The sequence below is a fragment of the Grammomys surdaster genome, unplaced genomic scaffold (genome assembly GCF_004785775.1).
Source record: "Grammomys surdaster isolate TR1022 unplaced genomic scaffold, NIH_TR_1.0 213, whole genome shotgun sequence".
Taxonomy (NCBI): Eukaryota; Metazoa; Chordata; class Mammalia; order Rodentia; family Muridae; genus Grammomys; species Grammomys surdaster.
In genome coordinates this window covers 75,169-88,680 of record NW_021604658.1, presented here as the reverse complement: position 1 = coordinate 88,680, position 13,512 = coordinate 75,169, and the positions used below count along the sequence as shown (strand labels likewise).

At 41.0% G+C, this 13,512-nt stretch overlaps 1 protein-coding gene across 3 annotated transcripts in view; it reads right to left on the bottom strand.

Annotated features, from left to right (window-relative positions):
- The window catches only part of Ap2b1 (adaptor related protein complex 2 subunit beta 1), a 99,114-nt gene that overhangs the window by 78,152 nt on the left and 7,450 nt on the right, over nt 1-13,512 (bottom strand). For 2 of the 3 annotated variants that reach the window (XM_028772353.1, XM_028772354.1), the window contains exons 3-4: nt 7,094-7,199; nt 2,245-2,380 (exon numbers count right to left, since the gene is read on the bottom strand). In XM_028772353.1, coding sequence (XP_028628186.1) covers nt 2,245-2,380; nt 7,094-7,199 — 242 coding nt within the window. Of the gene's footprint in view, nt 1-2,244; nt 2,381-7,093; nt 7,200-7,881; nt 7,901-13,512 lie in introns of those variants that run through there. The other variant, XM_028772355.1, reaches the window with a different exon arrangement.

Below are 13,512 nucleotides of genomic sequence, written 5' to 3'. Positions count from 1 at the left end.
AAGCAAGTACATAGTGCATAGACATAGATGCAAACAAAACACACACATTAAATAAAAGATTTATGAGTGTATGCAGGTGTTATATGCTTACGTGTGTACACATGCCCACAGAGGCCAGAAAAGGGTGTCAGAATCCCTGAAGCTGGAGTTACAAGAGGTTATGAATTACCCCATGTTTGATGCTGGGAATAAAACTTGGGTCTTCTACAAGAGCAGCAAGTGCTTTTAACCACTGAGCCATCTCTGCAGCCCCAGAAAGACATCTTTTAAGTGCTGTATACACACAATGAGGAAAGGTCCAATAGGATTGGATCTTGGACTAGACAAAAGCCTAGTAAATTGGTATTGCCATCTCTAGAACTAGTGAACTCACCCTAAGAACAAAAAGACCTTTTTCTTCTATTCATCAGGAAAAAAATATATATATATACAGCACAGACAAGAACACTGACAAAGAATACTTTCTTAAAATACCTGTATCAAAAATTTATACAGCCTGGACATGGTGGTGCATGCCTTTAATCCCAGCACTCAAGAAGCAGAGACAGGTGGATCTCTGTGAATTTGAGGCCATCATGATCTACATAGTGAATTCCAGGACAGCCAAGGCTACATAGTGAGATCCTGTCTCAAACAAAACAACAAAAACAAATCTTTAAAAAAAAAAAAACAAAAAGGAAGGAAGAAAGGAAGAAAGGGAAAGAGGGAAGGAGGGAGAGAAGGAGGGAGGGAAGAAGGAAGGAAGGAAGGAAGGAAGGAAGGAAGGAAGGAAGGAAGGAAGGAAGGAAGGATACAAAGAAAGCAAGCTAGCAGTGGTGGTGCATGCCTTTAATTCCAGCACCATGGAGACAGAGGTAGATGGATCTCTGTGTGTTTGAGGCCAGCTGGTCTATATAGCAAGTTATAGGCTAGCCATGGCTGAACAATTAGACTTTGTCTCAAAAGAAGAGGGAAAAAAATCTCTTTCAAAAAAATCCTACAAAAAGACAATATACCAGTTATTTTTCAAAATTCAAACAGAAGTTAATTTAGGAATTGTCTGATGTTTTTTAAGGGCAGAGTATGTCTCAAATGGAAAGGGGTATGAATATGAACAGCCCACTGTCAGCTTCACCACAGCCGCTGACAGAGAGCTCTGACCACTCAGTTGCAGTGCTTACTTATTTGGGTTTTCTAGACACGGTCTCAGGTTACTAGGCTGACTTCAACTCACCAAGTGTGGCTCTGTCAGTTTTTAAAGATGTCACAGTAGTGGTATGTCGGTGTTTTTTTAAAGACAGATCTTAGCCAGGGGTTAGAGCACATGCCTGTAAGTCTAACACATGGGTGGTTAGAGCAGAATAAGAAGAGGCGGAAGCCGAAGGACTGTGCATTCAGGGTCAGCCTGGGCTAGAGAATAAGACCCTTTTTGAGGGCGGTGAGCAGGAGGAAGGGATTGAGATCTTAAGAATCTTATTCTAACAAACACAAGCATGAGAATGAGGCTGAGAGAAGAGGGGCTGAGATCAGAAGTGTTTTATGTACAGGGAATATAAATTAAACAAGTGGCCACGTATCAATAACAGTTTAAAAATCACAAGATGAGTATTTATTATACTTATGTGAATATTTTTAAATTTCCATAATAAAAAATACTTATTCACAGGCTGAAAGGAGGCTCACAAGTTAAAAGCACTTGCTGTTTTTCTAGAGGATCTGGTTCAGTCCCTAGCACCCATGTCAGAGGTTTACAACCTGTAACCCCAGCTCCAGAGGATTTGTCTTTTGGCCTCTACACTCATCCACCCAACACAAACGACAAAATAAATCATGAATGTTGGTTTCACTTTGTAAAGCCTGCTGAACCAAAGACAAGTAGCACCTCCTGCAGCAGCAGCACTTCCTAACTTTCATAAAGACAAAATAACTCCTCAGGTAACAGTATGACAGTATGTCCACCCTTTATCAGCAAGCAATGAATAATATGCTGAAATACCCAACCTCTGTTAGCCTTGGAGGATAAACATGAGGTTGCATCTGGCAAGGACAGATGTACTGAGCCCCACCATGAGAGAGAAGGCTTGCCATATGGTTTCAATATCCCTAATGTAAAGAATGCTTAACAACATGAACATTGCTGCTCACAACCAGGACTTCATCCCTTGAAACACAAGCTGCGTATGTGCAGTGCAGAGACAAACACATCAACCGTCACCTCTGAAAAGGTTACGTGAGATAGACAAGACTCCGCCCTTGGGAAACTACCTTCACAAAGCTGTTGACAGCCATGATGGCCATGTCTGGCTGACTCTTGGCATAGTTCATCAGATAGAGATACACAAGCTTCTTTAGTTCCAGATTGTCAGTCTGCATACAGTTCACCACATCTGGGAAGAGAGAGCTGAGGACAGAGAGGAAAACAGAAATGAGTGAAGCAGTATCAGTGCTAAGCTGTCACAGCTGTTACACAGATGACGAAGCGACATCTTGGCTTCCAGAATGATTTGACAAGACGACAGTGGTTCAGTGTTGATAATTCATTTTCATGGAAACGAGTAATTAAAAAAATAAAAGTACTATTGGCTGCCAAGTCTCTAAATTGTTTGGTTTTGTAGTGTATACAGGTCAGGGCCTTATGTGCAGCAGGCAAATGTTCTACTACTAAGCTACATCTTCAGGCTTCTTAATAGTTTTTGTGGAAGGGAAAAAGCATCATAAAAAATCTGAGAGCAATGGAATGAGCCCAACAGATGCTGACACAAGCCCCACCTTGTCTTACATATGCCTTCAGACCGCATTCCACCCCGTCTAGCTGTGGAATTCTTTCTTCAATGATGGAGATAAAGCCCAGGGCCTCGCACATGATAGGGAAGTGCTCTGTCACTGAGATATATTCCTAAAGTTATTTCAAAAGAAATCATACAAAGTATATTTCTTATGAGCTACAAGCCTGGCACTTGGCTCTGAGATAGGGCCAAGCTATGTACAGTTTATGCTGACCCGAGACTTACTATGTAGGTCAAGAGACCGTGAACTCACTATTCTCCTATCTCAGCTTCCCAAGTGCTGAGATTTCAGATGTGCATCATTACAGCCAGCTTCTAGTGCACTGTTTCATCTATAATCGTTTAGGCATATTCTAAGAAAAATAATTAGCTTTATCAACACCTCCAAAAATAACAATTTCCACATCAATTCGCTGTGGTATCAACACAATCCAATAGTTACACTGTTTAATGTACATTTTCTTCCACTGTTAAGCAGGACAAATTAAGTAGGTCCCATGTCCTTGTGATGTGAACCTGTTTCTATGCTTTCTCATGTGAGCCTGTTTCTATGCTTTCTCACATATTCAAGTTTTAAATTCTTAATCAAGATCTGGAATCAGTCAATTCTCCAAGGTGTTCTGATTTCCTTTTAGTAGAATTTATATTTACTTTTAAAAAGCACTATGCATTTACAAACTGGAGCACAGTCAAATATAAATGGTCTGTTCACTTCCCAAGTACCAGCCATCTTTTCATAATTTAGCACTTCCCTATGAGGAAAAACGGTCTAACTACGCTCATGAAGTAGCATCATTAGCAAAAAAGATTTTTCTAAGCCGGGCGGTGGTGGCGCACGCCTTTAATCCCAGCAATTGGGAGGCAGAGGCAGGCGGATTTCTGAGTTCGAGAGTTCGAGGCCAGCCTGGTCTACAGAGTGAGTTCCAGGACCGCCCGGGCTATAAAGAGAAACCTTGTTCAAAAAACCAAAAAAAAAAAAAAACATTTTTCTAAAATAAGCTATATTTAAAAAAGAGAAGTTGACTATAAAGTTAGCAAATAGCCTTCCCTTATTAAAATACTTCACAGATTCTAAATATTTGTACATATCTTACAAATATTTAAAAAAAGACCCAAATGAATGTCAATATATTTCACATAGTATAAGTCTTGTACATATAAAAAAACAGAATACAGAACCTATGTTTTATGTCCTAAACATGATGTGTTTTCTTAATTATTTAAGTGTATCTGCATGTCAGGTGGAGATCAGAGGACAAGCTTTGAGTGTCACTTCTCCCCTTGAATCATGTGGATCCTGGAGATTGATTTCAGGTCACCAGGCGATCTCTCTGGTCCAAAAACAGAAAGTATTTACAAAAAGAAAGATGGGCTGCAAATTCAAAAGGAATCCATCATATCTCCAATGAACCTCTTGACTTCTATTCTGGAGAATAGGCAATTATTTGCTTAGCTTGTCTGTGTGATACCAGGTATAGCTTCCTACACGTGGAGATAACTGAGACTCTCTTAGAAGTGGGTTCTTTCTTTTGTCTAAGAGAACATGCAGATACAGAGTGGCTGCAACACCAGTCAATAATTACAAAACCTTATCTAATAGTATGCTCAGCAGTCCTAAGTACTGCTAACAGCCCACACAAGAAGACTAAAGCTTGGAACACTGGTGCATGCTTAACCCCAACATCTGAAAGGCTGAGGCAGGAAGACAGCAACCTCAAGGGCTGTATGTTTTCATGGAGAGTTCAAAGCTGGCCTCAGTAACATAGTGAGACCCTTTCTTGAAATAAAGAGAAAGAGGGCTGGGAAGGAGTTTAGTAATAAAAGGTTTGCCTAGCAGAAGCAAGGTCTTAGGTTCGATCCCCAGTACCAACAAGGGAAAATTGTAATGTATTTCAAAGGTTTATGATGATTACTTTAAGTGGAGTAACACATATTTTCTCAATTTTTTCTTTCTGAATGCCAATAGGTATGACTCGCATAAACAAAAGTTTTCTGGAGATCTAGGGGAAAGTAGATGCTAAAGGAAGGAAGGACTCTTTAGACGAAAAAGCTGAGAGCTGTCCCTATAAGCAACAGAAACCCAGATAACAGCAGTGGGACAGGAGGGTAACTTCCGATGCTCCTGATGCCGAGGGAGGTTTCTGCTAGTCCTGTTTCACAAGTTAGCTTAGGCTGCTGCTCTGCAGAATTCAAAGATTGGTCAAATTTTGTAAAGGCCAAGATAATAAATATTTTAGACTTAATAGACCAAAAATTCACTTAAATTAACAAACATAAGCCAGGTACAGTAACACACACTTTTAATGCAGCACATGGGGGGCAGAGACAGGTGAATCTCTGTGAGTTCAAGGCCAGCCTGGTCTCCATAGTGAGTACCGGATAGCCAGGGCTACCTAATAGACTTTGTCTCAAAAATAAAATAAAATAAAATAAAATAAAATAAAATAAAATAAAATAAAATAAAATAAAATAAAATAAATCATAATCCTATTTTATAAGTTATTTAAAGTGAGTGTTATTTTTATTAATGAGGAAGATGGAGGTATTTTACATTTGATTTATTGTTTGTGCATGCCAGAGCAGAGGTGGTCAGAGACAAGACACAAGTGCTTCTCTGCTGAGTTCTGGGGAACTAATACGTCATTAGGCTCTGCAGCAAATGACTTTACCCACTGAGCCACCACATCAGCCCCTTGTTTACACACTCATACGTCTCTATAGCACCTTCTTAAATAGAAACAGCTGGATTCTCATGTCACTGCCCCAGCTGGAAAACATTTTAGATGACATGTAAGAAGAAACACAGCTTCATATAAATACAGGACTCAGAAAATGAAGTTTAGTTTCTTTTTAAAATAAATGAATATTGTTCTCTTTATTTGTGTGTGTGTGTGTGTGTGTGTATTTGTCTTATTTGCAGTAGTGTCTTGCTTGCATGCATGTATGTGCAGGACATGTGTGCCCGATGCCTGAGGAGGTCAGAAGAAGGTGCCGAGGGTGCTGGATCTCCTGGGTGCTGGGAACTAAACCCAGGTTCCTTTAAAGAGCAATAAGTACTCTTAACCACTGAGACATTTCTCTAGTCCCCTAATCACAGTATATTAAAAACACAGCTTCGTCGGGCAGTGGTGGTGCACGCCTTTAATCCCAGCACTTGGGAGGCAGAGGCAGGCGGATTTCTGAGTTCAAGGCCAGCCTGGTCTACAGAGTGAGTTCCAGGACAGCCAGGGCTACGCAGAGAAACCCTGTCTCGAAACAGCAAACAAACAAACAAACAAACAAACAAAAACACAGCTTCAGGACACACACACATACGTACATGCACACACACGCACACAATTTCTTTTTAAGAAAGGAAAACTGTGCTGGCAGGATGGCTCAGTAGGTAGAGTGCTTACACATGGGCCAGATGACCTAGACTTACTGCTGGATTCCACAGGTGACAGGAGAGAACAGACTCAAGAGTTGTCCTCTAACTTCCATAGGCACACATGTACACAAATAAACAAAACACCTATTTGATAAAATACAATTTTACTACATCATGAACAAGAGTCCTGAATGAACTGCTCTTTTTCTCATAACTTCTTTTTTTCTTGGCATGAAAAACAGAATGACTGTCCCAGCCAGCACACTGCCTGGATTCACGGTAAGGTGGCAGCAGTTCTTACCATCAGGGAAAGCTCAGAATGGTAAAGGGCAAAGAGAATCAAGAATTATAAAAATAGCTTTTATCTCATGGACCTAGGAGTGGGCCTTAGAAGGCTGTGGAGCTTGCACTTGAAACAGCTCACTAATCACAGAAGCAAGAATCAATGGTCAAGGGAATGTGGTAGTGTTGGCTCCCACCTTGAATCCAACCACAGAATGTAGAGTCGTAAAGCTAAGAGCACTGACTTAAGCCAATTAGAGAGTATGTGAGCTCAGCATATTTTTATCATCTTTTAAATCTACCTCAGGTAATGGATTTGTAACTGCCAGAACTAGGGATGGTTTATGCTAAACCTGCATGCAGCAAAAATTTAAAAAGCAAGCTAATAAAAGCACTTCGGTCAGAGCTAATATATAAGCGTGTACTTTTCCTTGTGATGTTTGCAATGGGGCAACCCATTTCCACAGGTTCTATAAGTTTGGTTTTTTTGAGACATTGTTGCTATGTTGCCCATGGTATATTTCCAACTCTAGCTCAAGTGATCCTCCTGCCTCAGCCTCTCAAGTGGCTTTAGTATAGGCACACAGCACTCTACCTCAGGGGCCTAGTCTAGGAAAGCAGTAAGGGCTACGACGACACGGGGTCTGCCTGTCCACAGGGCAAGTGTCATCCCTACCTCACGTCCTTCCCCACGGTCATAGCAGCAATCACTTTCTTCACAGCCTCCTTCCTCTTTTCTTTCTTTTCATTGTTGAGTTCAGCTTTTAATTCAAAGATTTCTCCTAAAAGAGATGAGAACAAACAGGGATGGTCTCAGGACTACAGAACGGGCAGAATACTGCAATATAAAATAACATCAGGATAGCAAGGCAGCCACTGAAGTCAGGTTATTTTAAAATTGTAAGAGATGTGCAATTCAAAGCCCCAGAATGTTAACTGACCCACCAACAAGGACTCCATCAATAAATTCTTAAAGCCCTTAAATCATGGTCTTTAAGAGAGAACACAGACCCTACTTTAGAAAGCATAGATCAAGAAGGGGCTGGAGAGATGGCTCAGTGGTTAAGAACACTGGCTGCTCTTCCAGAGGTCCAGAGTTCAATTCCCAGCACTCACATGGCAGCTCACAACTGTCCATGTAATCAAAACACCAATGTACATAAAATAAAAATAAATATTTTTTTTAAAAAAGAAAGAAAGCATAAGAGCAAGAAAAAGTAAACTTCACGGAACAGCATTAGGAAGGGTATTTTAGGAATAGAAGAATTTTAAGGAACTAAGAAAATTACTGAAGGGAGGGAGCTGGCTTGGAAATCAGTATATTTACAAACTAAAAGAGACACAACTGTACAGATTAATAAATTAGGCTCAAAAATCACAGTCTATTACTAACAAATTTGGGCTTAGTATTCCCCTACCCCCCTCAAGATTTATTTATTTTCTGTGTTTTAGTTTTTTACTTACATGTCTGTTTATGCACCACATGCATACCTGGTACCCTCAGAGGGCAGAAGAGGATGTTGAATGCCCTGGAAAAGTTATGGAGAGTTGTGAGCCACTATGTGGGTGCTGGGAGCTGAACTCAGGTCCTCTCCAAAACAAGTACTCTTAACTGCTGAGTCATGACTCCAGGCCCCAGCACTCACTTCTTGGTTTCAGATCCCAGCACCACATGGTAGTTTACAACTGTTCATAACTCTAGTTCCAGGAAACTTAATGGCCTCTTGCCTCTGCAGGCACCAGGTACACATATATCCATGTGGAAAAACACTCATATACATCAAAATAGTTTCTTTAAAGGACAACTTCTGGGACTTGGTTCTCTCCTTCCACCTTGTTAAGATGTCTTGTGTCTGGGTTGTGCTGTCCACTCTGAATGATTTTCCTGTCTGTTTCCCATGCTGAAGTAGGAATAATGGGATTACTGTATGCATACAACACCACAGCCGGGGCGGTGGTGGCGCATGCCTTTAATCCCAGCACTTGGGAGGCAGAGGCAGGCCGATTTCTGAGTTCGAGGCCAGCCTGGTCTACAGAGTGAGCTCTAGGACAGCCAGGGCTATAAAGAGAAACCCTGTCTAGAAAAACAAAACAAAACAAAACAAAAAAAAAACACCACAGCCAACTGTACTATGTGGGTTCTAGGGGTAGAACCTAGATGGCCAGGCTTATATAGCAAACACTTTTCCTACTGAGCTATCTTACCAGATGAAGAAATGATCAGACTATCAATGCTTTACTCCAGTCTGGTCAAAATGAATCCGATTGCCAAGAGCTCTTAGTTCGTACGTGATCCTAATGTATAAGCAATTAAGTCAGAAAAGAAAAAGAAATTATCAGCTTAGCGCTAGAGTAGCATGACTGGTATGGGGTAATAATCCACTTTCTAACAGGATTGGAAGTCCACTCACAGGAGAGAATTTATGCTTGGTACTTGTGATGCTTTCAATAAAAATGTCTTCATAGACTCACTTGTTTGACTACTTGGTCCTCAGTTGGTAGAACTGCTTGGGAGGACTTAGGACGTATGGTCTTGATAGCAGAAATGTGTCGCTCAGGGACGGCCTTTGGGGTTTCAAAAGGTGTCATTCCACTGTTTCCTCTCTGCTTCCTGTTTGTGGCTCTGGATGTGAACTCTCAGCTGCTGCACATGTGCCACATCTGCCTGTCTGTATGCCATGATGGCGATGCACTCCTATCCCTCTAGAACCGTAAGCCCCAAAGAAACCCTTCCTTCTATAAGTTGCCTTGGTCATGTTATTTTGTCACAGCAATAGAAAAGAAACTAATACAGTACTGGAAACCTGGTCAAGAGCTCATGGCCCTGGAAGTTATAGGCCCTGGTGGGCAATCTATCACTGTTACTTGCTGAATGATCATGTTGTCCAATTGCTTTCTACATGTATACATTTATACTGAGAGATTAGTGTTATTCTCAAACTCCATCAGAAAAGCTTGTTCCAATTAGGCAGTAGTTAATACAGAGTCAAAATTACTCAAAGTGCTGAGAATAAGTGAGTGACTCAGTCCTAACTGGAACATCTGTATCAACCACCTCACCTGCCCCACGTCTCAGAGACCATCACAGAGGAAGAGGTACTGGAGACAGTGTGTGAGCTGGGGTGTAGGAAGGGGGGTTGTGAAATGCTGTTTCTGTACATGAGATGGCCATTGCATTCATTAACTTACAGTACCTATGGTTATGTGCACAACAATAAGCCAGTCAACATTAAAACATGAGGGCTGGAGAGATGGCCCAGCAGTTAGGAGCACCGACTGCTCTTCCAGAGGTCCCAAGTTCAATTCCTAGCAACCATATGGTGGCTCACAACCATCCATAATGGGATCTGATGCCTTCTTCTGGTGTGTCTGAAGAGAACAATGGTGGTGTACTCATATGCATAAAGTAAATAAATGTTTAAAAAAATTAAAGCATGAATGGGGGAGGGTCTCACAAGGCTCAAATCCTAGTTTGGGAGCTCATGGTAGGTGATGGCAGCTGGGAGAGGGAAAGTCATTATTCTTGGGGGATGTGGCCACTGACAGATTGTCCAAGCTCTTAGATGGTCTCATATGAATGGGCATGAGGGAAGCACTAATTGAATTCAGTGGATTATTAAAAATAAGTAAATAAAGACCATGAAGGGAGGGCACATGATACGAATAACTGGAGAGGGAAGTGGGGGCTGGATATGAACATATGAACAAGTTATATATCTGTGAAATTCTCAGTAAATATACATGGCCTGGTGAGATGGCTAAATGGTTAAAGGTGCTTCAGAACCAACCTCTGAAAGTTGTCATGTGACTTCTACATATACTATGGTATGAGTGTATGTGTCTGCGTGTGCATACATTGAATATAAAATAAATATGGGGAAAAAAACACTACCCAGAAATAGTTTAATAGGTTATTGGGCTTTAAGGCCTCAGCCTCAATCAATCCCATGAAAGTCAATGTGGCCTGGCACAATGGCACATGTCTGTAATCCCAGTATTCAGGAGGCAAAAGCAGGAAGGTAGAGTGCCATTAAGTTTAAGGCCAGCCTGGTCTACTTAGTAAGATTCAGGCCAGGTAGGGCTACATGAGATCCTGTCTCAGAAAACAAGAATGAAGCTTAAAACGATACAAACTAGGGTCATTTCTAAGGACCCAGTTTTGAATGACTACTCAAGAAGTGTCAAATACTGACACCACTACTTTAAGGGTCCATCTCTAACCTTAGCTGCCTTTAGAACACAGGGGATAAAAAAAAAAGGCCTAATCAGACAGAGGAGAAGGAGAATGGAAAGAGGACTATCCCACACCACCACTTTCATGAGAAAAAGGCAACAATTCTCATCAGACAGAAGGAGGGGCACATGAAAGGAAGGCTATCCCACACCACATACATGTTGATGCCTACTCCCATTTCTTCCTTCTGTGAATACCCCTTCCTTTTTTTGTTTTGTTTTGTCTGCAATAGGGCCTTGCTATGTAACCCTGGTTGGCCTGGAATTCACAAAGTTGACTAAGCTGGCCTCCTGTGTCAGGCAATCCTGCCTCTTTCAGACTGCTGGCATTACAGGTTTGTCATCACTTTGTCCATCTTTTCATCTATATGTCAAACCTGACTACATGGTCGCCTCCTTGCCCACCACCTTCCAGACTGCTCTCTATGATCATTTTATCCTGACGTCATCTACCACTCTGCACACTGTATCATCTCCCTGAAGTCCCTGACAGGAAGTATATAGACATTAAAATGGAGCACATAAAAGCTTATTTTATCAATATCCATCCCCAGTAGGCAAGCAAATTGCTTTAAAAATCACTATTCCATTTAATTGACAACTACAGAAATAGAACTGGCAGAAAGGCCAGGCCTTTAAAGAGCCATTCTCTTCTTTACTGAGCGGTGTGCTGCCAAATGTGGCTCTCAGGGCTCCTGTCATTTACTTCTGGAACAGGGAAGGGCAAACAGCAGGGATTCACAAAGTCTGAACTGAGAGCAGTACCCGGAGCTGCAGAATTGAAACAGGATGTAACTGAAATTATTCCAGAACCAAGCATAAATTTAAAGAATCTGCTCCAGAGGCGGTTCTGGTGGGCGTTGCAGGAAGCAAAAGGAACATGGTCTATCCATTTTTGAAAAACATATTAGCTAGTAGTGACTCAGTTTGTACGTCTCAAACTTTTATAAATGTCATTTGTATCCTTTAAAAGAAAGGGTTTGATGAATTAGGTGAGTTTTAAAACAACGTTTAGGGGAAAAAAAAAGCCAAGTGTACGTCTTTAATTCCAGCACTTAGAGGAAGCAGAGGCAGGAAGATCTTCAAGGCCAGCCTGGTCTACAGAGTGAGTTCCAGGACACTCAGAACTACACAGAGAAGCCCTGTCTCAAAAAACAAAAACAACAACAAAACCTTTCTATATCATTACAGACACAATATGTTGGTCACCAAAGCACATAAAGTGTTAGCAGAAGAAAATATAAATGCATATTCAAATGATTAAGTAGTTAGCTGAAATAAATTAACAAGGAGTTGATGGCTCTCTCTGTGTGGCTTTTATTAGTGTGTATGTGTGCACATCAGTGCGCGTGCGATCTATGTGTGGGTGAGCGCGTATGGAGGGCCAACTCCACGAAGTTGTCCCTTTCTTTCCACCTTTACAAGGGCTGCAGAGCTCAAACTCAGGTTGCCAGGCTCACTCAGTAAGCACCTTTACTGGATGAGCCATTTTAGTGGCCATTTCATTCTGAGACAGAATCTTGCTATGTAGCCCCAATCTAGCCTTCCAAGCATCCTGTCACAGCCTCCTAAGTGCAGAGATTCTAGGCATATGCCGCCATGACAAACTAATATTTTTTGTGAGGTGTAAACTATAAAGATAGAGAAGAAACTGGATGGATCTAAAGACAGATACTAGGAAAAGTATCTTACGTGTGCCACATTTTACTACCCAACCCCACTCTTTTCACTAGTCAAATCTACCAAGCATTGTTAGCAGCTAAAAATGGTTTTCAGTGTTGGCTACACATTAAAAAAAAATCTGTAGAGCTTTTAAAAATTCAATATTCATCCTAGCATGGTGATATATATTTGTAATCTCAGCACTTGAGAGGATCTCAGGAGAGTGAATTCCACGCTAACTTGGAATACATCACAAGTTCTAAGAAAACCTGGCGAATTAATGGTAAGACTCTATCTCAACATTAAATAAAACAGATTAGGTAGAAAAGGTCAGAACAAGGACTGGAGAGATGGCTCAGAAGGTAGAATACTGGCTGTCCTTCCAAAGGACCTGAATTTGACCCCAATACTGACATGGTAGGCTCACAACCAACTTTAACTGCACTTCCCAAGGAATCTGATGTCCTCTTCAGGCCTTCATAGGCACCAGGCATGCATGTGGTACACAGACACACAAGCAGGTAAAATACCCATATACATTAAATAAATCAAATAATAAATAAAAAAAAATTTAAAGGGAGGACCCCTAGTATCGACTATAGGCCTTCTATATCCTTGCAAGCACCAAACACACACACACTTTAAAAAAAAAAAATCAACCTTCAAACTTTATTTATTCCCCAGTTATGATTTTGTCACATTTGCCTTATAATTCTCTATACATACACACGGATTTTTTTTATACCATTTTAAGTTGCAGACATTATGTCTTGTTAGCCTTGAATATGTAACGTGTTTTTTTAAGGATAAGAAACTGTTCTTACAGCATTCAGCTTAAGAACCCTGCAGTGACTTGATATGCCAGGAGAAGGGGAGGGGGAATCCGGGAGGGACTGTGTGAGGAGGGAACTGGGAAAAGAGGAGGGTCTGCAATTGGGATTGTACAGTGAATAAACTAATAAAAAATATATATAAAAAAAAGTATTATACTTACTGTCATGTCTCTTTAGTCATTAATCTGAAGCAATTTATTTTCATGATAATATTTTTTAAGACAGGGTCTTAGTCCCAGCACTTGGGAGGCAGAGACAGGCAGATTTCTGAGTTCGAGGCCAGCCTGGTCTACAAAGTGAGTTCCAGGACAGCCAAAACTACACAGAGAAACCCTGACTCGAAAAACCAAAAAAAAAAAAAAAAAAG